This window comes from Pelophylax lessonae, assembly GCF_965119305.1.
Source record: "Pelophylax lessonae genome assembly, chromosome: 1".
NCBI classification, from domain to species: domain Eukaryota; kingdom Metazoa; phylum Chordata; class Amphibia; order Anura; family Ranidae; genus Pelophylax; species Pelophylax lessonae.
Genome location: NC_138768.1, coordinates 892,941,184 through 892,967,708, shown reverse-complemented (window position 1 = coordinate 892,967,708; position 26,525 = coordinate 892,941,184). Strand labels below are relative to the sequence as shown.

At 49.0% G+C, this 26,525-nt stretch overlaps 1 protein-coding gene across 1 annotated transcript; it reads left to right on the top strand.

The window, feature by feature from the left end:
- The first annotated feature begins 2,439 nt into the window (after nucleotides 1–2,439).
- Nucleotides 2,440–26,525, top strand: LOC309566602 (uncharacterized protein). Its single transcript, XM_082271808.1, has 13 exons — nucleotides 2,440–2,549; nucleotides 6,341–7,714; nucleotides 8,381–8,645; nucleotides 9,387–9,475; nucleotides 9,748–9,868; nucleotides 11,768–11,848; nucleotides 13,009–13,152; nucleotides 16,786–16,950; nucleotides 17,654–17,823; nucleotides 18,098–18,316; nucleotides 25,747–25,933; nucleotides 26,121–26,178; nucleotides 26,363–26,525. The coding sequence occupies exons 1-12, from the start codon at nucleotides 2,509–2,511 to the stop codon at nucleotides 26,166–26,168; spliced, it is 2,904 nt and encodes a 967-aa protein (XP_082127934.1). The 5' UTR covers nucleotides 2,440–2,508; the 3' UTR covers nucleotides 26,169–26,178; nucleotides 26,363–26,525.

The following is a 26,525-nucleotide window of genomic DNA, read 5'->3' as shown; positions in this document are numbered from 1 at the left end:
GATGGGGGGGGGTGCCTTGTAGAAGTGGAATCCCTCTGGATGATGGGGGGGGGGGTGCCTTGTAGAAGTGGGATCCCTCTGGATCATGGGGGGGGCCTTGTAGAAGTGGGATCCCTCTGGATCATGGGGGGGGGGCCTTGTAGAAGTGGGATCCCTCTGGATGATGGGGGGGGGGGGGCCTTGTAGAAGTGGGATCCCTCTGGATGATGGGGGGGGGGGGTGCCTTGTAGAAGTGGAATCCCTCTGGATGATGGGGGGGGTGCCTTGTAGAAGTGGGATCCCTCTGGATCATGGGGGGGGGGGGCCTTGTAGAAGTGGGATCCCTCTGGATCATGGGGGGGGGGGGGCCTTGTAGAAGTGGAATCCCTCTGGATCATGGGGGGGGGGGGCCTTGTAGAAGTGGGATCCCTCTGGATCATGGGGGGGGGCCTTGTAGAAGTGGGATCCCTCTGGATCATGGGGGGGGGGGCTTGTAGAAGTGGGATCCCTCTGGATCATGGGGGGGGGGGGCCTTGTAGAAGTGGAATCCCTCTGGATCATGGGGGGGGGGGCCTTGTAGAAGTGGGATCCCTCTGGATCATGGGGGGGGGGGGCCTTGTAGAAGTGGAATCCCTCTGGATCATGGGGGGGGGGGGCCTTGTAGAAGTGGGATCCCTCTGGATCATGGGGGGGGGGGGCTTGTAGAAGTGGGATCCCTCTGGATCATGGGGGGGGGGGGCTTGTAGAAGTGGGATCCCTCTGGATCATGAGGGGGGGGGGCCTTGTAGAAGTGGGATCCCTCTGGATCATGGGGGGGGGGCCTTGTAGAAGTGGGATCCCTCTGGATGGGTCTGTACTGATCTCAATCTTCATTCTGAAGATTCTGCTTTGCAAGAATAGAACATTGACAAGCAGTGTGGGGCAGATCTGCTATGAGAGTGCAGTCCCCCTGGGGCATTATGGGAGAAGTTTTAGGTGTTCTTGTATATATTGAATCCCCATAGATAAAGGAAACTGTAAATCAACCATTGGCAACCCCAGATCTCCTGCTATGTCTGGCTCCTGGGGTATGGATAGGCCAGACTGCAGTGTTATATCTCCTGCTGCGCAGTGGTTGTTAGTCCATATGAAGGTAATATTGCAGTTGTAAGAAGGGTCTGGGGGCCGTTACCTACTGGCTTCTCTTACCTGTGGGCTCTGGTGATGAGAAGTTCTGTGGTAACAATGACAGGAGTGGCTTAAATGACATTTGATGGCCATTTATTAACATTTTCTACCTTCATTTTTCTAGAAGATGTAAAATACCAGATTGTGGAATCCTGCTGTTGCCTCATACCCGGCCTTTAGGGGCCTTTAGATGTCGTCTTAAAGGGGCCACCTTGAAAGGAGTCAAGGCCAGCGATTGTGTCTGCCCCGAACTTGGTGCTATGAGGTCTCGGAGCAACTGTGATGACATGGGACATTGCTAGCCTTAAGTTTTTAGGTTTTGGCCATGAGAGGATGATTTTGGCCTAGCATGGTCATAAAAACATGAATGACCACCATCAGCCCAAATCATGAATGGATCCCTCACACAAAGATTTGGGTTGTAATAATGGTGTGTATATAGCTTATATGTGGACAAAGATCTGTGTTCAGGACCATATAAACCATTGCTCTAATCCAAAAAGTAGCCCCTCCCATATTCAGCAATAGCACCAGATGTGCAACCCGAGGTCCGTCTGTGGACTTCTCTGTGCAACCCGAGGTCCGTCTGTGGACTTCTCTGTGCAACCCGAGGTCCGTCTGTGGACTTCTCTGTGCAACCCGAGGTCCGTCTGTGGACTTCTCTGTGCAACCCGAGGTCCGTCTGTGGACTTCTCTGTGCAACCCGAGGTCCGTCTGTGGACTTCTCTGTGCAACCCGAGGTCCGTTTGTGGACTTCTCTGTGCAACCCGAGGTCCGTTTGTGGACAAGTGTTCCCATCATGATTTACGTACAGCCAAAATTGTACGAGGGCTGGCGCCCCCCATGGGGAGATCTCCTTTCACTTCCTGTCCAGAGACGCAATAGAAAGTTGAGTGTAATTTTCCCCAAAGAAAAGGGAAGTCCCTTGTCACCAGGACAGATGTCCCCGTCAGAAGACTCCACTAGGTTCCTCTTCAATAACTAACATTTACCATTCCCCACCACTGTGACACCAGGACAAACAAGAAATCTCCCCAGTGGGGACACAGATGGCATTAGATCTGAAAGACGGATCTGATCTGCCCCTCTATTTTGTCTCTACAGTCACTTTTGGCTCTCTTCATATGCGCTGTGGCAGTGTTCTGTACCCTTTGAAACTCTGAACCCAAATCCAGACGCCGGTGACAAATCCGTCTGATGAAGAACTTGGCAGATGTCCCACCAGACTTTGCTCCATACAGTTGTACTCATTGTATTTTTTCTGCTCTGTACACATTACAAAGTTCTATTAATGGGGGAGAAAACCGGTTTCTAACCTTTCCAACAACCTAAAAAATTGTTTCTTTTTCAGCGGAAGGCAGAATGTCCTCAGCAGATCCCAATGAAGGGGACTCCACTGAGAGGTAAATGGAGGGTTTGCTGAATGGATGTGGTCTTTTTTGAGAGAGAATGGAGGGTTTGCTGGATTGATTTGGTCTCTTCTACTAGGAGAGGAATGGAGGGTCTGCTGGATGGGTGGAGTCTCTATTAGGAGAGGAATGGAGGGTCTGCTGGATGGGTGGAGTCTCTATTAGGAGAGGAATGGAGGGTCTGTTGGATGGGTGGAGTCTTTTACTGGGAGAGGAATGGAGGGTCTGTTGGATGGGTGGAGTCTCTATTAGGAGAGGAATGGAAGGTCTGTTGGTTGGGTGGAGTCTCTATTAGGAGAGGAATGGAGGGTCTGTTGGATGGGTGGAGTCTCTATTAGGAGAGGAATGGAGGGTCTGCTGGATGGGTGGAGTCTCTATTAGGAGAGGAATGGAGGGTCTGTTGGATGTGTGGAGTCTTTTACTGGGAGAGGAATGGAGGGTCTGCTCGATGGGTGGAGTCTCTTATTAGGAGAGGAATGGAAGGTCTGTTGGATGGGTGGAGTCTTTTACTGGGAGAGGAATGGAGGGTCTGTTGGATGGGTGGAGTCTCTATTAGGAGAGGAATGGAAGGTCTGTTGGTTGGGTGGAGTCTCTATTAGGAGAGGAATGGAGGGTCTGTTGGATGGGTGGAGTCTCTATTAGGAGAGGAATGGAGGGTCTGTTGGATGGGTGGAGTCTTTTACTGGGAGAGGAATGGAGGGTCTGTTGGATGGGTGGAGTCTCTATTAGGAGAGGAATGGAAGGTCTGTTGGATGGGTGGAGTCTCTATTAGGAGAGGAATGGAGGGTCTGTTGGATGGGTGGAGTCTTTTACTGGGAGAGGAATGGAGGGTCTGTTGGATGGGTGGAGTCTCTATTAGGAGAGGAATGGAGGGTCTGTTGGATGGGTGGAGTCTTTTACTGGGAGAGGAATGGAGGGTCTGTTGGATGGGTGGAGTCTCTATTAGGAGAGGAATGGAAGGTCTGTTGGATGGGTGGAGTCTCAATTAGGAGAGGAATGGAGGGTCTGCTGGATGGGTGGAGTCTTTTACTGGGAGAGGAATGGAGGGTCTGCTCGATGGGTGGAGTCTCTTATTAGGAGGGGAATGGAGGGTCTGTTGGATGGGTGGAGTCTCTATTAGGAGAGGAATGGAGGGTCTGTTGGATGGGTGGAGTCTCTATTAGGAGATGAATGGAGGGTCTGTTGGATGGGTGGAGTCTTTTACTGGGAGAGGAATGGAAGGTCTGTTGGATGGGTGGAGTCTCAATTAGGAGAGGAATGGAGGGTCTGTTGGATGGGTGGAGTCTCTATTAGGAGAGGAATGGAAGGTCTGTTGGATGGGTGGAGTCTCAATTAGGAGAGGAATGGAGGGTCTGCTGGATGGGTGGAGTCTTTTACTGGGAGAGGAATGGAGGGTCTGCTGGATGGGTGGAATCTCTATTAGGAGAGGAATGGAGGGTCTGCTGGATGTGTGGAGTCTCTATTAGGAGAGGAATGGAGGATCTGTTGAATGTGTGGAGTCTTTTACTGGGAGAGGAATTGAGGGTCTGCTCGATGGGTGGAGTCTCTATTTGGAGAGGAATGGAGGGTCTGCTGGATGGGTGGAGTCTTTTACTGGGAGAGGAATGGAGGGTCTGTGTAACGGAACCTCAGACCCACACTGTACTTGTGGTCTTCCGTCAGTATACGGCTTCCTCCCAGTCATGAACATAGATATCAAATCCCAGCCGCTGTCATACAAAACTAGCCTGAAAACTTAGCTTGTATGTGTCTGGAAACAACTGACTTATGGCTAATCCCATCAAGTCAAGGTTATTATTTACATGCTAATTAGCTCAGCGTACTTAAGTCAGCCTGGAAGCCCAGACTGTCGGTGTTCTAAAATTTCATCGGACCCGTGAAAATTCCGGACCCTCGTCACTTCCGGTGATGCTACGTCACCACCAGCTGGTGCGAGCCCCGGTGCCCATGCACACAAGACATTTTGCAGGTTCGATGAAATTTTAAGACTTTGCGAACAGCTGACTGAGAGGAGGAGGGGCTGAGGTGGGACGCACACACGCCACGGGAAAATTTTACAACACCGCCGCGTCATCGAGCAAGGAACCTGTTGCAGAGCTGACTTAGAGGGGACTGTCCGTTGGAAATTAATGGTGGAAATGTGGCAGTCGGGGACAGAAAATAATGTTAATGAGTACGGAAGTGGCTCTACGTGAGGGTGGACGTTTCCATAGAGAAGGTGGAATTCACTTCTATGTGAGGGCGGAAGTCTAGGGACCTCAGGCGGAGGTAGGTGTCAGTAAGGGCGGAAGTATCGGGAGAACAGGAAGAAGTGGCTCTGTGAGGGCGAAAGTCTAGGGACATCAGGCGGTGTTGTAAAATTATATATATAATATATATATTCACTTCCTTCCCGCCTCCTCTAAGTCAGTTCTGCAACATGTTCCTTGCTCGTTGATGCGACGGTGTTGTAAAATTTTCCCGCGGCGGTGTGTGCGTCCCACCTCAGCCCCTCCTCCTCCTCTGTCAGCTGTTCGCAAAGTCTTAAAATGTCATCGGACCTGGAAAATGTCTTGTGCGCATGTGCACTGGGGCTCGCACCAGTTGTCGCACCAGCTGGGTTATGACGTAGCGTCACCGGAAGTGACTAGGTCGAATTTTCATGGGTCCGACAAAATTTTAGAACACCGGCACCAAAGGTAAAACAAGATATAATATACATTATTATAGTGTAAATACTGAGAACCCACAGTAAACGATAGGTGAGCAAATCAGCATAATTTACAATGCGTGGAAGAAAAGGTGTTTGAGCTGATGACACGCATCTGTTACAAGTCTGACCAACTGAAGCAGTCCAAACCATCAATTTGGAAAAAAACAAGACAGATACATATACACAACGTTCGACCTGCGCCAGTGAAAGAGTCAAGTACATTCGATCTTATGAAAAAAGTTTTAACTGTGGCTGTAGTTTGTCTTTTTAGGAAGTATGCAGGATAGTTCAATCCCTGGGGTTAGTGGAGATGGATGGTGGAGGTGGCTGCAGGCTTCATACAGAGCTAGAGGGACTTTGCAACAGACAAAAAGGGGTAGGAGAAGAAAAGCAGCGCCACCTCAGTGTAGATTAAAAGGTTATTTATTACATAAAAACAACGTAGCAACTCACACAGAGGAAATCGTTGATCAGCAAATGGTAATAGTTCTTTTACAACACTGCAGGGATGTTCGGGAAGTACACTGTGGCGGCCGTGGTCCTGGCTGTGCCGGTGGAGTCCGACACTTCCTGTGGTTAAATGACTGCCCAGTCCTCTTCCAACCCGGTTTATGAATGCCAGTCAACATTTTTCCAAGCCTTTAGGAATTTTCCTGAACTTGTTGAATAAGACTTCAAGGGATGTTCTGGTGCGGTCACTTTATCTATTTAATGGGCGGAGCAGTATTCTGCCCAGTTAGAAGTAATCCAATGAGAGTTTAAATTAAATTTGGCGGCATATTTTGCTCTCTACCTTTGGAGATCCAGCACGTTCTAACCACGTAATGGCTGATCCTCAGTGGGTGGTGCTGCCGGTGTGCCCATTTTCCACTGTAGTTTGTCATGTGACTTCCATGTGACATTTTTGTGTCCATAATTGGATGTCTGAAGGAACTCGCCCATAGTAGCCAACCAGCTTCCACTTTCATAATTCCAACAATGGAGGATGAGACAATGAGTCGTAGTTGTTAGGAGCAGAAAAACAATTAATCTTAAACTTTCCTGAGGCCACTCATAAATTATTTGTATTAATTTGCAATTCTTTTTAATGCAGCTTTGTGGATGTCAGTGAAAGTGACTATGGACAAGAACAGAATCCACAGTCCTCCCAGAAAGCAAAGTCCCTGGAAGAGGCAGACCATGAGAAATGGCCTGTACCAGCAGAAGGTGATTGTGAAGAAGGGGAATCGTGGGAGACTGTGCCGGAGAATGGAGGCCCAAGAAATGAGAATGAAGTACAATCACCTGACCCTACAGAACATAATCAAAATGAAAAATGTGAAACATCCAGCCAGGAGGAAGACTTTCATTATCCTCAGACATCCCCCATCAGGCAACAAGGCCATGAGCAGAACCAAACGAATACGTATGAGGAAAATCATTCCGAACAGACAAATGATGGAGACCTTGAGGAAGAAACAAGAGAACACAAGGGACTTCAGGAGACCACAACTGAACCAAAGCCTACTAAACCAGAAGATGGGACACAGGAACCAAAGCCTACTAAACCAGAAGATGGGACACAGGAACCAAAGCCTACTAAACCAGAAGATGGGACATGGGAACCAAAGCCTACTAGACTAAAAGGGGAAGATGAGACACTGGAACCAAAGCCTACTAGACTAGAAGGGGAAGATAGGACTCGGGAACCAGAACCTACTAGACCAGAAGGGGAAGATAGGACTCGGGAACCAAAGCCTACTAGACTAGAAGGGAAAGATAGGACTCGGGAACCAAAGCCTACTAGACTAGAAGGGAAAGATAGGACTCGGGAACCAAAGCCTACTAGACTAGAAGGGAAAGATAGGACTCGGGAACCAAAGCCTACTAGACTAGAAGGGGAAGATAGGATACGGGAACAAGAACCTACTAGACCAGAAGGGGAAGATGGGACACGGGAACCAAAGCCTACTAGACTAGAAAGGGAAGATGAGACTTGGGAACCAGAACCTACTAAACCAGAAGGGGAAGATCGAACTAGGGAACCAGAGCTTACTAACGCAGAAGGGAAAGATGGAACACGGGAACCAGAGCCTACTAAACCAGAGAAAGATGAGACTGAGAAGACCACAGCTGAATCAGAAGCTTCTAACCCCAATGAGACCATAGCTGAACCACAAACTGATAACCCAGACGATGAGACCCAGGAGACACAGCCTGCTGAACAGGAAACCTCTGACCTAAAACATGAAGAACATCTAGATGGAGAGAATGCACAACTAGATGAAGACGATGAGAGGAGCCCAACTTGGCGGGATACAGATGACGAGAGAAGTGCGAGATGTCAGCAAAGTACAGGAGAACCTAAAGAATATAATAAAGAAGAAAACTCTGAAACTGAGTCCCATCATGGAGACCAAAATGAACCTGAAGAGTCCAGAAAGGACCATTGTGAGGAGGATACTACAGCACACCACATGGAGTGTAAGTCTTCTATATTTTTATTCCAAGTATTTATGTGGTAGCTTCTAGCAGAAATACTCCAAACCGAGCTTGCTGCTGATTGGCCTTTGCACTGCCATATGAAATTATCCTAATGTCCTCTTTTTGGGTAATCCTGTGTAGAGCAAGCTGATATTTCAAGGAATCTGACTGATTTCTCACACAACAATCTTTATTACTACACAAGAATGGTCTTTTACCATACAGCCACCAATCAGAAATCGAGCTGCACTAGAAAACATGAATGTGGGCCTAGAGCTGCCCCTCCCACCCGGTGTCCTTGGGGAGCAGAGGGCAACCCCATTCCACCCGGTGTCCCTGGGGAGCCGAGGGACACCAACATCGACACCCCCCCCCTTTCCGGGGTAGCCTACCATTGTATCACACACCCACCCCGTCCTTCACTTTCACTTCTATTTTTACTTTTGACAGTTCCTAATTTATAAAAGTGATCTCTAAAATGTGAATAAATGTTAATGCTGCCTTGAGAAGTTCCTTTTCCTGAATCTTCCTAGTCGTTAATGACCTATGATTAATTTAGGGTGGAGTAAACGGTCTGCCTACCAATTGGTGATTCATTGGATTAGAATTATTTGTCAGGAATTGAGGTTAGACTATAAATTGGCTCTGTATTGTGTGTTGCAGCGCTGAGGCAGCTGAAAACAAGATATAATAAACATCCAGCCCCCGCAGAGTCCCTCTGGACAGCACACAGGAACAGCCCCGTCACCCTGAGGATGGAGAGATCTGGAACTGCATCCATCCCTCCGCTCACTGTGCCGGAGTTATTCTTACAGGCAGTGATGGAGTTCGGCCAGCAGACGGCGCTGTGTGTGTGGAGGGGTGACGGCTGGGAGAAAATGACTTACCTGCAGTATGAGAAGCAGTGCTGGATGGTGGCCAGAGGGCTCCTCAGGGTAAGATGACTAGATCCCTGTAGAGTAATGGCTGTCTCTGGGGGGTGCATGGTGTGTGTAAATTGATAATGCAGGTTGTGTAATGTTCCTAGATGTTCAGGGCACAGAGGATTTCTTGGGAATGGAGCATCGGAAAGATTCCTTTGGGTGTAGAAATGTAGGAAAGTGGGTGCAGAGACCCTTGGGTGTTGCGAGAGGATGTGGAGGGTTCCTTGGGGGGGGGGGGGGGTGGAGAGGATGTGGAGGGTTCCTTGGGGGGGTGGAGAGAGGATGTGGAGGGTTCCTTGGGGGGGGGGGGGTGGAGAGAGGATGTGGAAGGTTCCTTCGGGGAGTGGCGAGAGGATGTGGAGGGTTCCTTGGCGGGTGGTGAGAGGATGTGGAGGGTTCCTTGGGGGGGGGGGGTGGCGAGAGGATGTGGAGGGTTCTTTTGGGGGGGGGTGGAGAGAGGATGTGGAGGGTTCCTTGGGGGGGGGGGGGTGGCGAGAGGATGTGGAGGGTTCCGCAGTGTCCTTTGGAGCGTGAGGGGGAGGCAGAGCTGCACAATACCCCTTGGGCCTAGGTGCTAGGGCCATGCAGGATCCCATGGGTGTGGGGGGTAGTCGCTCAGGGTTGGTTGGGTGTGGGGAGGTCATGAAGGGGGTTCAGGGTATAGATGGTAGTTTATCACTAGGTGGTGAGTGCAGATCTCTGTATTAAATATGGTACAGCATAAGATGTCATGCACTGTCTTCTGTTTTGTAGTTGGGTCTGGCTCAGTTCTGTGGGGTTCTGATCCTGGGACAAAGCTCTCCACAATGGTTCATCGCTCAAATCGGAGCCATCATGGCTGGGTAAGACATTGACAAGGCATGATACTTTGTGGGGGTGCACCTTCCATTCTGAGAACTGCAGGGGTGGGATTGAGAACTAGGGGGTGTGGCACAAAACAGAAAACACCCTGGTTGTGAACTCATTGGCTCCCTGGGGTACTGAGAACTATGGGGCAGCCAGGTGCAGAAGGCATGAGATGGAGATTACAGCCGCCAATCAGTGGATGGTGGTGGAACTGTAAATTCTCAGATCAGGTGTCACATTTGCTATGTAACGTTCTTCTTCTCTGCAGGGGTGTGGCAGTTGGCGTTGACCCATCATGCACTGGGTTGTTTTGCCTTGGCGCAGCTCTCGACTCCCAGGCTCAGGTAGTGATGGTGCAAGATGGTCAGCAGCTACAGAAGATCCTGGAGGTGAGTGCTCGCATTTGGTTGGATGATGAGTGAGCAGCAGATACCATTCCTGTCCTCTCCCCTCCTATAATCTTGGTTGATGCACAAGACTGACAGGACTGTGCAAAGCTTTTGAGTCCTGATCATCTCAGCTGTCACCCTTGTGTCCTAGTGGGAGTGCTGCTTTAAAGGATCACATGGAGGAGGTATAAAGACAGACTAAGGTGGCCTAACTGTGCGAAAGACTTATTGAACACAATTCAGGTCAGGATTGGAAGCATATGTATGGTGGGGTCAAATTTGAAGGAGTCTTTGAGTGAGGTCAGTGTTAGAGGCATCTGTATGGAGAGATCAGATGTCGGGGTTGGAGGCATCTGTATGGAGAGATCAGATGTCGGGGTTGGAGGCATCTGTATGGAGAGATCAGATGTCGGGGTTGGAGGCATCTGTATGGTGGGTCACAGGTCAGGGTTCGAGGTGATTGCACAATGGGATCAATGGCTTCCTGTATGGTACAGTCAGAGATCAGGCTTTGAGGCACGTGTACAGTGGGGTCAGAGGTGTCTGTATGGTGGGGCCAGAGGTCAGGTTTGGCAGCGCCTCTGGGTAAGGTCCGTTGGACGAGCCTGCATGGGTGAGGTCAGGATTAGAGGCATCTTTATGGAGAGGTTAGAGGTCAGGATTGGAGGCATCTGTATGGTGGGCAGACTTGTATAAAGTACTCGAAATTTCTACTTGAGTAAAAGTACAAGTGCTCGATCAAAAAATTACTTGAGTAGAAGTGGAAGTGCTCGCAGAAAAAGTTACTTAAGTAGAAGTACTAAAGTATTCAACATTTTTTTTACTTAAGTATTGCAAGTAATTTTTTCAAAAAATTTGCTACTTAAGTACTAAAAGTAAAAAGTACCAGTAGTTTTGAAAAAAAAATTCTACTCAAGTACTGAAAGTAGAAGTACAAGTACTGTGATATGTAGTTATTAAAGAAATAAGTCAAAAGTTTGAACATCATATTGTTTTTATTAATTCAAATGATTTATTCAAATGATTAACCTGTGTTTGTTAGTAGTTTCTTGATGCACTTTAAGCGCTGTAGCACCATTTATTTGTTTGTTTCATATTTTCTTTTTATTGGAAAGATTTGGTATAGCAGCTTTTATTATACACAGCCTTTATTTTCGTATGCGCTGATTTACAAATGACATTATACACATTTTTTTGAACTTTATGCAACCTGCCATCTACTGTTCTGGCAGTGGTAATTTTTTTAAAAGTAACGAGTAACTATGCAGCACAAAAAAAAAAATACTTGAGTAGAAGTATCGAAATCATCGAAAAAATGTAGTGAAGTAAAAGTAGAAGTAGGAGAAAAAAAATTCTACTCTAGGAAAGTACAGATACCGCATTTCGGTACTTAAGTACAGTACTTAAGTAGTTCTACTTCGTTACTATACATCTCTGATGGTGGGTCAGGTCAGGATTGGAGGTGCTTGTACAATGGGATCAATTAAGGTTCAGTTGCTTCCTGTAGGGTACAGTCAGAGATCAGGCTTTGAGGCATCTGTACAGTCGGGTTGGAGATGTCTGTGGTTAGAGGTCATGATTGGTGGCTTCTGTCCTGTGGGATCAGAGGTCGGGGCTGGAGGCATCTGTATGGTGGGGTAGGAGATCAGAGCTGAAGGTGTCTTTACTGTGGGATCAGAGGTCAGGATTAGGGACATTTGTACGGCTGGGTTAGAGGTCAGGATTGGGGACATTTGTACGGTAGAGTTAGGGGTCAGGATTGGGGACATTTGTACAGTTGGGTTAGAGGTCAGGATCGGTGCTAATCGCAGAGCAGCAATGACAGTGTTCTCTCCACCACCATATGGGGTTCCAGTAGGAGGATATGCAGGGGTGGCTGACCAATCATTCATTTTCCAGGTACAGGAGAGACTGTCCGGGCTGAAGGCGATTGTGCAGTGGGAAGGACAGGTGGAGGGATCTCATCCTCTGATATACACAGTGAGTCATCTCCGTCCTGTATATCCAGTCCCCCATCTTCTCATCTCCGTCCTGTATATCCAGTCCCCCCATCTTCTCATCTCCGTCCTGTATATCCAGTCCCCCCATCTTCTCATCTCCGTCCTGTATATCCAGTCCCCCCATCTTCTCATCTCCGTCCTGTATATCCAGTCCCCCATCTTCTCATCCCCGTCCTGTATATCCAGTCCCCCCATCTTCTCATCTCCGTCCTGTATATCCAGTCCCCCCATCTTCTCATCTCCGTCCTGTATATCCAGTCCCCCCATCTTCTCATCTCCGTCCTGTATATCCAGTCCCCCCATCTTCTCATCTCCGTCCTGTATATCCAGTCCCCCCATCTTCTCATCTCCGTCCTGTATATCCAGTCCCCCCATATTCTCATCTCCGTCCTGTATATCCAGTCCCCCCATATTCTCATCTCCGTCCTGTATATCCAGTCCCCCCATCTTCTCATCTCCGTCCTGTATATCCAGTCCCCCATCTTCTCATCTCTGTCCTGTATATCCAGTCCCCCCATCTTCTCATCTCCGTCCTGTATATCCAGTCCCCCCATCTTCTCATCTCCGTCCTGTATATCCAGTCCCCCCATCTTCTCATCTCCGTCCTGTATATCCAGTCCCCCCATCTTCTCATCTCCGTCCTGTATATCCAGTCCCCCATCTTCTCATCTCCGTCCTGTATATCCAGTCCCCCCATCTTCTCATCTCCGTCCTGTATATCCAGTCCCCCCATCTTCTCATCTCCGTCCTGTATATCCAGTCCCCCCATCTTCTCATCTCCGTCCTGTATATCCAGTCCCCCCATCTTCTCATCTCCGTCCTGTATATCCAGTCCCCCCATCTTATGTCTGGACACCGTGTCTTCTCTGTTCATGTCTGTCCTCTTTTCATTCTCTCCATCCTGGCCATGTGTATCCTTGGTCTTCTCTGTTCATGTCTGTCCTCTTTTCATTCTCTCCATCCTGGCCATTTGTATCCTTGGTCTTCTCATCTTCTCCATGTCAGTCTTCTGTCCTGTCATCCTCTCCATCCTGGCCGTATCGACTTCTCATCCTCTCCATGTCTGTCCTCGGTCTTCTCATCCTCTCCATGTCTGTCCTCTGTCTTCTCATCCCATTCTCTTGGTCCATCTATTTTCAGTGGGAGCAGCTGGTGGACCTGGGCTCAGAAATTGATGAATATCAGCTGTATCAGGTCATATGGCAGCAAAGATCCAACCAGTGCTGTGCCGTGGTTTATGAGAGTGCTGTGGAGCCGAAGGGAGTCCTGCTCAGCCATGACAATGTAAGACCCCCCGATTACCTAATTTTATGGGTGAGGTTAAAGTGGAACTCTGGACAGGATGAAGTCCATGGGGGGGATGAAGTCCATGGGGGGGATGAAGTCCATGGGGGGGATGAAGTCCATGGGGGGGATGAAGTCCATGGGGGGGATGAAGTCCATGGGGGGGATGAAGTCCATGGGGGGGATGAAGTCCATGGGGGGGATGAAGTCCATGGGGGACAGTGATCTTTGTTTTTCATTGTCCCCCTGTAACATTCTTACCTGTAGTTCCACTGTAAACCGTTCAGCAATGATGGTTACAATAAGTCCCAATCTCCGCTGTCAATCATCCAACAGGGGGCATTAGCTGCCAGGGATTGGACCTACCACAGTGGCTGTAATTCAGTGGACGGTGACCACACTTTCCGAAGTACTGGAGCGGGGGGGCCACCCTGTTGGAAAGCGGACACTGGCAGCATCCACGGGGAATTCTTCTAGATGTACACAACCTTTCCAAGGAGATTTCCAAAGTTTAGATTTTCTAACCCTAACCTTATTATCACAAATGATCTCTGATCCAAATTGGGGGGGGTGAGATTAAGTTAAAGAACACTGGCCCCAGAAACCATTGTATCTATCAAATGTAGCAGTATCATTGGCTCTTCATTGGTCCATTGTTTCTGTATCATTGGATCGCCATTAGTCCATTGTTTCTGTATCATTGGATCGCCATTAGTCCATTGTTTCTGTATCATTGGATCACCATTGGTCCATTGTTTCTGTATCATTGGATCGCCATTGGTCCATTGTTTCTGTATCATTGGATCGCCATTGGTCCATTGTTTCTGTATCATTGGATCGCCATTAGTCCATTGTTTCTGTATCATTGGATCGCCATTAGTCCATTGTTTCTGTATCATTGGATCGCCATTGGTCCATTGTTTCTGTATCATTGGATCGCCATTGGTCCATTGTTTCTGTATCATTGGATCGCCATTGGTCCATTGTTTCTGTATCATTGGATCGCCATTGGTCCATTGTTTCTGTATCATTGGATCGCCATTGGTCCATTTTTCCCTATCATTGGATCGCCATTCTCATTCCATTGTATCCATACTTATTCATTCCAATATCTATCAGATTTATTTCTCCTACATTAAACTCCATATAACATTGTATGAATGTAAAGTGGACCCATTATACCTCCGTGCTCTCCTGGCTCCTCCCCCTTACAGAATTTATAGTACTTCCTGGTGAGAACTACAAGGAGTCGAAAAAGTAGACCGCACTCAGGAAAGTAAGATGAAAACAATCAAAACTCCTTTATTCTTCTTCGAGGCAGCAGACAGACAGTACAATGCACATAACAGACGTGCCGGGTTAACGCGTTTCACGAATTAAATCACTTACTCATAACCATAACCGTATGGTTATGAGTAAGCGATTTAATTCGTGAAACGCGTTAACCCGGCACGTCTGTTATGTGCATTGTACTGTCTGTCTGCTGCATCGAAGAAGAATAAAGGAGTTTTGATTGTTTTCATCTTACTTTCCTGAGTGCGGTCTACTTTTTTGGATTCTTCATAGCTTGGACGGCGGATCTGACCAGCACCACCCATTGAACTGACACCTGAGCGGCTCTGCTCCTTGTTGCCAACTACAAGGAGTCCCCTATGATGTCCATAGAGGATGTTCTGCTGGACACGTGCTGGGACATTCCTCCCACACATACATGTCTTATCCGGTGTTTGGGAAGTGGCCGGGCATTCCTGCACATGTAGAGCCCCGTGACATGTCTACACAAAGATCCAGGTACCGCAATGCAGCGGCATGTCTGCTCATGTGTAAGAATCCTCCACACCGCCCTCTGCCAGTTCCCAAATAGTGACTTTGTGGCACATCTCTACATGGGCAGAATATATGAAGATGGCGGCACGGAAGACTAGCAGGAGGCCTTCCCCTGGTGATGTCCCCACTTTAAGAGGCCGGCTGATTAAATAATTTCTCTGCAGTTCTGATACTGTGTCACCATAAAAGGGGAGGTATTATACAAGTATACAATTGTATGGATAAAATTATACCATGAGCAAGAATACAATGAGGGTAACAATGAAACCATGGGAATACGAGGTACCATGGTGATACAATGATGGTACAATGATACCAGGATTATACCATGGGGGTACAATGATACCATGGGGGTACAATGATACCAGGATTATGCCATGGGGGTACATTGATGCCAGGATTATGCTAATGGAGTACAATTATACCATGGTTATGCCATGGGATACAATGATGCCAGGATTATGCCCTGGGGGTACAATGATGCCAGGATTATGCCCTGGGGGTACAATGATGCCAGGATTATGCCCTGGGGGTACAATGATGCCAGGATTATGCCCTGGGGGTACAATGATGCCAGGATTATGCCATGGGGGTACAATGATGCCAGGATTATGCCCTGGGGGTACAATGATGCCAGGATTATGCCCTGGGGGTACAATGATGCCAGGATTATGCCCTGGGGGTACAATGATGCCAGGATTATGCCCTGGGGGTACAATGATGCCAGGATTATGCCCTGGGGGTACAATGATGCCAGGATTATGCCCTGGGGGTACAATGATGCCAGGATTATGCCCTGGGGGTACAATGATGCCAGGATTATGCCCTGGGGGTACAATGATGCCAGGATTATGCCCTGGGGGTACAATGATGCCAGGATTATGCCCTGGGGGTACAATGATGCCAGGATTATGCCCTGGGGGTACAATGATGCCAGGATTATGCCCTGGGGGTACAATGATGCCAGGATTATGCCATGGGGGTACAATGATACCAGGATTATACCATGGGGGTACAATGATCTACCATCATTGTATTGCCATGGTATCATTGTACCAATACCATGGCAATACAATGATGCAATGATGATGGTTCAATGATACCATGGGGATACAATGATACCATACCATGGGGTTACAATGGTACCATGGGGATACAATGATACCATACCATGGGGATACAATGATACCATGGGGATACAGTGATACCATGGGGGGGATACAATGATAACCATACCATGGGGATACAATGATACCATACCATGGGGATACAGTGATACCATACCATGGGGATACAGTGATACAATGATACCACGGGGATACAATGATCCCATACCACGGGGATACAATGATCCCATACCACGGGGATACAATGATCCCATACCACGGGGATACAATGTTACTGATGCAATGTAGCGATATTCCTTTAGAAGTAAATTGCTGGGAAAGTTCCATCTTTCTCGGTGATCTTTATATCTGGGTTTCCACACACTTTAGGGAAACCTTTCGGCGTTTGGTGCCATCCTTCTTAAAAAGCCAATTTCCTGGCCTGTCTGATAGAAGGGCGCAGACTTTCTGATGGGAGAGAAATATCTGCTCGATGTACAGATGTGGGTTGTATTTGTATGGAGTCATGTCAGATATACATTTATATACATAGAATGTACATGGATGATTTTTTCAATCAGGATGCTGAACATGGTTGGAGCATTTTAGTTCCAGCCAGTAGCACTCAGCAGATGACGGCACAGGGCAGATTTGTGGGGTAATTCCACGATCCTCACCCTGGAATATCTTCTCTCCGCAGGTTACTTGGACGTGTCAGGGGATGGCGAAGTTGCTGGGTCTGGGTTCAGAGGAGCGCGTGGTCAGCTATTTGCCCCTCAGTCACATGACTGTCCAAATGTTTGACCTGTGGTTGCCCCTTTGTTGTGGGGGCCGGACTTACTTCACCGGGGCCAAAGACCCCAAGGTAACAATCAATGGAGGCTTTACTGAGAGATTGGATGCCGGATTATGGGACCTCCCCTATACCAACTGGAAATTAGGAGGGTCACAACGCAGGACTGGGGAAAGGGGGGACACAGCAGATTAAAAAGGGGGTATTCCCATATAGTGGCTGGGGGGACGGAGGGGTGCCCCACGCGTAGGCGGGGCTGGGGGACGGAGGGGTGCCCCACGCGTAGGCGGGGCTGGGGGACGGAGGGGTGCCCCACGCGTAGGCGGGGCTGGGGATGGATTTAAAAAAGGGGGTATTCCCATATAGTGGCTGGGGACAGAGTGGTGCCCCACACGCAGGAGGGGCTGGGGACGGATTTAAAAAAGGGGGTTTCCCATATAGTGGTTGGGGAAAAGAGGGTGCCCAGGGGGGCTGGGGATGGAGGGGTGCCCCACACGCAGGGGGCTTTGGGGAGGATTAAAAAAAGGGGGTTTCCCCCATATAGTGGCTGGGAAAAGAGGGTGCCCAAGGGAGCTGGGGATGGAGGGGTGCCCCACTATACAGCAGCTCGGCTAGATATCTGGGTCCTATGAAAAGGACAGGATCACTGTGTAAAGAAGGCCTCCACTCTCCAGGAATACTGATTGTTGTGATGCTTATAGAATGACCCCAACAATGTCAGATTCAAGTCTTAGACTATTATAGCAGAACTCTGCTCAGATTGTTGTGTTCACAGGGGTCTCTCCTATCAACACTGAAAGCTGTGCGCCCCACCTATTTTCTGGGGTCCCCCCAGTTCTGGGAGAAGGTGAGGAGGAAGTGGATGTTGGCAGCCAGGAAGCTGAATCCTCTGCAGAAGAAGATCCTCCTCTGGGCCCGAGGAAAGGGTCTCCAGGCTGGCAGAAGGTGAGCGATTCCAGGGTAAAGGAGATCTAAGACCCCGCCCCCTGCGCCTGGTCTGTAGGAGGCGAATAATGACTTGTGTAACTGGCTTGCATTTTTGGAATCCAGGCTGGAGGAGAGCCAGGAGGGGTTTCTTATAGAAATGGTAATGCCAAGGTCCCTGGCCACAGCATAGGGCAGCATACAATGAACGGACTCTTCTGATTGTAACATGAATGTATTGGGTACATATATTGTGATGTTGGCTCCTCCATCTAATGATTGTTCCTCATTGCAGGCTGGGCCCTCAGCCCTGGGGGTACTCCCTCGCTGAACATCTGGTCTTCCATCCTGCCCGCCAGGCGCTGGGATTGGACCGTTGTGTTAACTGTTGTATGGGAATCGAGCCGGTCACCCAGGAGGTGGTGGAGTATTACAGGAGTCTGGGGATGGAATTACTGGAAGTGTACGGCATGAATGAGACCAGTGGAGTCCACAGCCTGGCACTGCCGGGAAGGTGAGTCCCACCAGACAGAATAATGGACACCATCTAGAAGACAACGGGGGGCTGAGCTGAGGGATATGGAGACCACTTATTAGACGGTAGAGATTGCCGAACTGCAGACTATAGAGACCACCTAATAGGATAGTAGGTGCTGAGCTACAGGATATGGAAGCCACCTATAGAATGGTAATGGCGGAGCTACAGGATATGGAGACCACCTATAGAATGGTAATGACTGAGCTACAGGATATGGAGACCACCTATAGAATAGTAGAGGTGGTCAAACTGCAGAATATGGTGACATCTCTAGGACAAGTAGAGGGGTAGTCTAGTTGAGGACTATGGAGGCCACCTATAGGATGGTAGAGGAGGTAATATGGAGACCCCATCTATAGGATGGTGGAGATGGCCGAGCTGCAGAATATATAGGGCCACATGCAAGATGGTAAAGGTGGCTGAGCTGCAGGATATGGAGTGCACCTATAAAAAGGTAGAGGTGGCCCAGCTGCAGAATATAGATCTATAGGACAGGTGGGCAGCTGAGCTTCAGGATATAAAGACCATCCATAGGATGGTAGGAGGGGGCCAGCTGCAGAATATAGACCATCTAGAGCTGTGGTCCTCAACTCTGGTCCTCAGGGCCCACTAACAGGCCAGATTTTAAGTATTACCTTGGGGAGATGCAGACTAGAATACTGCAATCACTGAGCAGCAAATGAGATCACCTGTGATGTCATTTAATTATCTTGCAAACCTGGTCTTTTTTTTTTTTTCCCCCGAGGACCGGAGTTGAGGACCACTGATCTAGAGGACAGTAGAGGGGCTGAGCTTCAGGATATAGAGACCATCTATAGGATGGTAGGAGGGGGCCAGGCTGCAGAATATGGAGAGACCACCTGTAGCTCCTGACGTACAATACACATTTTCTCTAGCGCTCATTGACAGACGTAGTCCTCGGTGATACACCACCTTCGGGTTATGTTGCCTCCACAGGAGCAGGACTAGACAGGAAATTAAAAAGCTCTGGCCACACCCCAGGGGCAGTCCCAGAGGGTATATCCTCTCTCTCTGCCTCAGCAAATCAGTTATTTTCTGTCTAGTTAGGAGTAAGGACCTAGATACCTTGCTGGGATCTTAGGTCCTGGCAAGAATTTTTTCTTAAAGGATTTTTTTAGACAGCTTTTTTCTCCAGTGTTCCTGTGAGATCTTCAAGCAAGAAAGCTGAACTGGGCGACGGGCTGGATGTTGAGATCCGGTGGTCACCCCAGTTCAGCCTACGAGCGCGTGCAGGCCATAGCTCCGCGCTGGGTCGGCCGCGACAAAGTCCCATTAAAGGACTGACCCCGCGAGTTAAACGTCTCGCTGAAACGCCAAAGACCATGAGTCACGGCGTCCGTATCGGTCGACAGCCCTCCCGCCTCGGTGGAGAAGGGTACTGTCAGGAGTTGGTGCCCGCCTGGTTCCGGTATGGTGAGTAGTATGTTCCCCCTTTCCCCCTGACGGGTTTTGTGGTGAACGCGGGCCCCTCTCTGTATGGTAAGATAGAGTCCCTTTCTATCCTACAACATGACACAGATCCTCCTACTTTGAGTGTGATTTTATGTGTGCAAAAAGCCAGGAGGCTTGGTTTGGGAGCTAACAATCTATTGTATACATGTTTTAAAGATGTAATCTGTGGCATTCTGGGAATCTTATGGGTTAAGAATAAGCTACCTACCAGTCAGAAGCCACGGACATGTAGACTGCCTTCCTAATCAGATCTCCAGCTATTAGCAGGCCTTCCGAACGGCCATGCGGTCCGCCAGGGCCGGTAGCGCCAACCACGCCATATCCCCATGCAGAGAGAGTGTTGTGTGCCCTGCAGCACACCGCTATTCAGTACGGGCCGCCGCCATTTTTTTTGCTGGATCGCACGAGCCGCCATTTTGGCGTAGCCTCGTGTCTCCAGCATGGGGGCGGCCATGTTTGAGGTGATCCAAACACCTCGTGGAGCTTGGGGGAGGCGCCGGAAGGCGTACAGAGGGGCGGAGCCGCCTCCTTTTTTCCTGGGCAGCCAGCCAAAAGACTTCCTGTTTGTGAAGACAGCGCTGTAACCTGTTGCAGTTAAACTCTGAGCATCAAGTGGTGAGCCTGGGGGTCTATCTCTCTCTCTCTCGATCGATAGGGATCCCTAGCAGGTAACACTAAGGGGTTTTTTTTTGTGGCACTGAGGGTCAAAAAAAAAAAAAAAAAAAGTTTTTTCTTTACTTTTGAATTATATTATCCAGGAAGTAACTGGAGTTATTATGGACCCTGCCACACATATTCCCCCACCTGTTTCCCTCGAGGGGGCCTCGGGACCCGCCGGTGCACAGAGTATAGAGTCATTTACAGCAATTTTGGAGTCTATGGTGGCTCGGGTGGAGGCGGCCTGTCAGGGACGGGGGTCAAGGAAGCGACCCCCGCCTACCCCTATACCATCTGACACCTCTGACTCTGATTCAGAGATGGTCACTGCAGTTGCAGGTTCCTCTGCAAGGGCTGTTATCCCAGGTAAAGCCCCCTCAGACAGTGAGGAGGACGCTTCTTCTCTTGCTATAATTCAGGAAGAAGCATTGGTGGACGCACTAGTTGTGGCAGTGCAAGAAACCTTAAAACTTGAGGCTTTACCGGCAGAGGCAACTGAAACAGAAAGGCCTTTTGGGACTAATAAGCCCATCAAGACGGCGAAGGCTTTTCCTGTACCTAAATGTTTTGGTAATCAGATTAAAGGAGAATGGGAGCATTCTAAACGTACCTTTACTATTTCCAAGCGTATTGCTAGACGCTATCCGTTTGAGGAATCCATCATTAAGAAATGGACGGTACCACCAGTCGTGGATCCGCCTATTTCCAGGCTGAATAAAGCCACGGTTATTCCAGTGGAGGACACTTCGTCCTTTAAGGATCCGGTGGATCGAAAGATGGAAGCGGAGTCCCGCACCATCTTCTCTCTGATAGGGTCAGCATTTAGACCAGTAATCGTTATTGGTCTAGTTTCCCAGACACTTACGGAATGGGCGAAAATGGTACGCCAAGATCATAGGGGAAAAGATATTCCCCAGGAGACATCTGATTTGATGGAACAGATCATACAAGGGCTACGGTTTATCTGTGACGCAGCCTTGGACACTACTCCCTTATTAGGGCATGCATCTAAGACAGCGGTGATCCTCAGACGTGTGCTGTGGTTAAAATGCTGGTCAGCTGACCTAGGTTCCAAGAAGACCTTGACAAATCTCCCTTTTCAGGGGAATCGTCTATTTGGGGCCACCCTAGATGAAATCATTAAGGATGCCACTGGGGGCAAGAGCACTTTTTTGCCACAGGCTGCTAAAGCTAAGGGACCTCGCAACAAGCGAGGACCTTTCTTTACCGCCCATAAAGGGCGCCCGGCTGGTACTAGCGGGAAAGACAAGACTCCTCCAGGAGGGTTCAAGAAGGGGACCAACCCAGCCAAACCCGAAGCAAAGGAGTACACAGCCTGAAGGTGCGCCCCCACCCGGTTTCAGGGTGGGGGGACGTTTTCACCGGTATTCAGGACATTAGATCGAGCATCTACCACTACTACCGGTGCGATTCTTCCCTTCCAACATTTAAGTACTACAGGAAGTGGTAATTACCGTTCCCTGAATAGATCTTTTCCTTTACCTTTTCCTAAGATTAGTCCCTATACCTCACAGGAATCGGATCTGGTTGACCAGATAGGCCAAGCAGCCTCTAGTCGGGTGACTTCGGTCCCTGAGGTTCAACCAGAAAAGATCACCTTTCCTGATAACTATCAGGTATCTGATAAATGTGTGGGAACAGAAAACGACCAGACTTTCTCGGATGGTCGGGGCCAGATACCTCTAGGGACGCCTGGTTCAGATCCAATCAGCGCCAGTGGTCCTAGAAATTCTAGGCTGGCCTCCTCAAGCCGGCCTGGCCGACTTGGACATGTTAGTCGTACACGTTCCGTGGGAACTTCGTCTCAGGGAGTGTCTGTGGTCTCAAGGACCAATTTACCATCATGCTTTACAGTCGCTGGGTTTAATGGCCTGGCCATTGAGACCCAAGTACTGAAGGACAGAGGTTTGTCAGCTTCAGTCATTCCTACCCTTATTAAAGCAAGGAAAGCGACTTCCAGCAAAGTCTATTATCACACATGGAAAACTTATATTGCGTGGTGCGAATCTTTAGGATTTCCTCCACGTACCTATTCGGTGTCTCGAATATTGGCCTTTTTGCAACAAGGGGTTGAGCAGAAGCTAGCCTTGAGCACCATCAAGGGTCAAGTTTCAGCATTAGCAATCTTCTTTCAGAAGCCTTTAGCTACCAAATCCTTGGTGCGGAATTTCATCCAGGGGGTGCGGCACCTGGCTCCTCCAGTCCGCGCGCCCTTACCGCCTTGGGATCTTAATTTGGTTTTGTCGGTTCTACAGAAACCTCCCTTTGAAAACATCAGGGAGATTCCCTTGCTTACTTTATCCCAGAAGGTGGCCTTCTTGGTGGCTATCACTTCTGCTCGCAGGGTGTCAGAACTGGCTGCATTATCATGCCAGTCCCCATACCTAGTGATTCATAGGGATAAGGTAGTACTTCATCCCAAGCCATCTTTTCTTCCCAAGGTGGTTTCAGATTTTCATCTGAATGAAGATATTGTACTACCTTCCTTGTGTCCTCAGCCCAAGCATCATCGGGAACATGCGTTGCATTCCTTAGATGTGGTTCGGGCAATCAGGGTATACCTGAAAGCTACGGAATCATTCCGTAAGACGGATTCACTTTTTGTGATCACGGATGGCCCCAGAAAGGGTTTGCCTGCATCTGCCGCGACCATTGCCAAATGGATTAGACAAACGGTGGTACAGGCTTATTCTATTAAGGGTCAGAGTCCTCCGTTCCCTGTTAGGGCGCACTCCACTCGAGCGCTCAGTACTTCCTGGGCCTTTCGCCATCAGGCGTCAGTGGTCCAGGTATGTAAGGCGGCCACTTGGTCGTCGGTACATACCTTTACAAAATTCTATAAAATTGATGTGACTGCATCGGCGGATGCCTCATTTGGCCGCAAGGTTTTGCAGGCCGCAATTAGAGGAGACCGGTGGTCTACCTCGAGGGTTTTTTCTGTTTGAAAAAAAAAAAAAAAAAAAAAAATTTTTCTCTTTTTTTGTTGAGTCTCATCATTAAGGATGAGCATTGTAAACTTCTAGTTGGCACCGGTTGGGCCTTCTAGATTGGGATTTGATTTCCATTTTCCCACCCCTCAGTTGTGATACTGCTCTGGGACGTCCCGAAGGTGGTGTATCACCGAGGACTACGTCTGTCAATGAGCGCTAGAGAAAAATGGATTTTTGTAAAATCTTACCGTAAAATCCTTTACTCTTAGCTCATTGACAGACGTAGTCCCCGCCCCTCTGTTTTTTGAGTTGGGTTAAAATCTCTAAAGACTGCTTTTTCACATAACTGATTTGCTGAGGCAGAGAGAGAGAGGATATACCCTCTGGGACTGCCCCTAGGGTGTGGCCAGAGCTTTTTAATTTCCTGTCTAGTCCTGCTCCTGTGGAGGCAACATAACCCGAAGGTGGTGTATCACCGAGGACTACGTCTGTCAATGAGCTAAGAGAAAAGGATTTTACGGTAAGATCTTACAAAAATCCATTTATTATAAGTGTAAACACATCACCCACAGTAGCCAATAGGTGAGTTAATAGGCTGGGAAAAGGAGGGTGGAGAATGGTAGAAGTGGCCCAGTTGGAGAATATGGGAACATCTATAGGACGATAGTGGTGACTGAACTGCTTAATAGAGATCCCCTGTAGGACTGGTAGAGGTGACTGAACTGCAGGATATGGAGGCCATCTAGAAGACAGAGGGTCAGGCAAGTTGCAGACTATGGAGGCCTATTGGACAGTAGAGGTGGCTAAACTTCAGAATACGAAGACCTGCCTGTAGAACGGTAGAAGTGGCCCAGCTGGGGAATGAGAGCACCTATAGGACGGTAGAAGTGGCCCAGCAGGGGAATGAGACCACCTATAGGACGGTAGAAGTGGCCCAGCTGAGGAATGAGACCACCTATAGGACGGTAGAAGTGGCCCAGCAGGGGAATGAGACCACCTATAGGACGGTAGAAGTGGCCCAGCAGGGGAATGAGACCACCTATAGGACGGTAGAAGTGGCCCAGCTGAGGAATGAGACCACCTATAGGACGGTAGAAGTGGCCCAGCAGGGGAATGAGACCACCTATAGGACGGTAGAAGTGGCCCAGCAGGGGAATGAGACCACCTATAGGACGGTAGAAGTGGCCCAGCTGAGGAATGAGACCACCTATAGGACGGTAGAAGTGGCCCAGCAGGGGAATGAGACCACCTATAGGACGGTAGAAGTGGCCCAGCAGGGGAATGAGACCACCTATAGGACGGTAGAAGTGGCCCAGCTGAGGAATGAGACCACCTATAGGACGGTAGAAGTGGCCCAGCAGGGGAATGAGACCACCTATAGGACGGTAGAAGTGGCCCAGCAGGGGAATGAGACCACCTATAGGACAGTGGAGTTGACCAAGCTAGATTGAGGAAAATGACGAAACGCTACTAGAGCATAAGAGGAGCATCATTTCTACAGCCTGTCCTGGACCTTCTGTCCTTCCTTTCCTCCAGGACCTTGTTTAGATTTTCCACCTCTCTCCTCAGGGTCAATTTAATGTTCTGATCATGACTCTTCTGTCATTCTTCTCCCTGGAAGGACAATGATGTCCCTCTCCTGGACCTTCGGTCATTCTTCTCCCTGGAAGGACAATGATGTCCCTCTTCTGGACCTTCTGTCATTCTTCTCCCTGGAAGGACAATGATGTCCCTCTGCTGGACCTTCTGTCATTCTTCTCCCTGGAAGGACAATGATGTCCCTCTCCTGGACCTTCTGTCATTCTTCTCCCCGGAAGGACAATGATGTCCCTCTCCTGGACCTTCTGTCATTCTTCTCCCTGGAAGGACAATGATGTCCCTCTCCTGGACCTTCTGTCATTCTTCTCCCTGGAAGGACAACGATGTCCCTCTCCTGGACCTTCTGTCCTTCTTGTCCCTGGAAGGACAATGATGTCCCTCTCCTGGACCTTCTGTCATTCTTCTCCCTGGAAGGACAATGATGTCCCTCTCCTGGACCTTCGGTCATTCTTCTCCCTGGAAGGACAATGATGTCCCTCTTCTGGACCTTCTGTCATTCTTCTCCCTAGAAGGACAATGATGTCCCTCTGCTGGACCTTCTGTCATTCTTCTCCCCGGAAGGACAATGATGTCCCTCTCCTGGACCTTCTGTCATTCTTCTCCCTGGAAGGACAATGATGTCCCTCTCCTGGACCTTCTGTCATTCTTGTCCCTGGAAGGACAATGATGTCCCTCTCCTGGACCTTCTGTGGTGGGACGACATAATGGACTTTATTCTCTCTGTAGGACCTCTAAGGAGCTCCTGGGGTGCAGAAGCCACATGTTGCCAACAGGAGGTTGGAGAGTCTGGGGACGTCACATCTTCATGGGCTACACAGGGAAGGAGGAGAAGACCAGAGAGATGATGGATGAAGATGGTTGGTTCATCACGGAGGACCTGGAGAGGAGAGACCTGGAGGAAGGTGAGGAGGTTGTGTACCACACTGTGGTCTATGTCAGCGCTATATACTATAAATATATGGGTGTGTGACTGGGGGGGGGGGGGGGACATTAGAGTAGGAGACTGATCTGGCTTAGTGTTTTATGTTCTGCACTCTGGTATGAGGTGGTGATCTAACGGGGGGGGGGTATTTGTCTCCTCCTCAGGTAGTGCAGGACAGGGGAAGATGCGAAGGAGGGAAGATGTGGACCTCTATATGGAGCTGTGATCCCTATGGTTGGGGTGTGGGGGGTGACATTAGAGTAGGAGACTGATCTGGCTTAGTGATTTATGTTCTGCACTCTGGTATGAGGTGGTGATCTAACGGGGGGTATTTGTCTCCTCCTCAGGTAGTGCAGGACACGGGAAGATACGAAGGAGGGAAGACGTGGACCTCTATATGGAGCTGTGATCCCTATGGTTGGGGGGTGGAGCTTCACATCTCCCGCTTCATGTTCTGTTCTCATTGGTCTGTTTTTGGTTTGTCTTTTTACTGATATTTTGTATTTGTTCCTCTTGTCCCCGTGACACCATTGTGATGTATCTGGGGGTGTGTTGGTGATACTCGGGGATTGGAGCTCCCTGG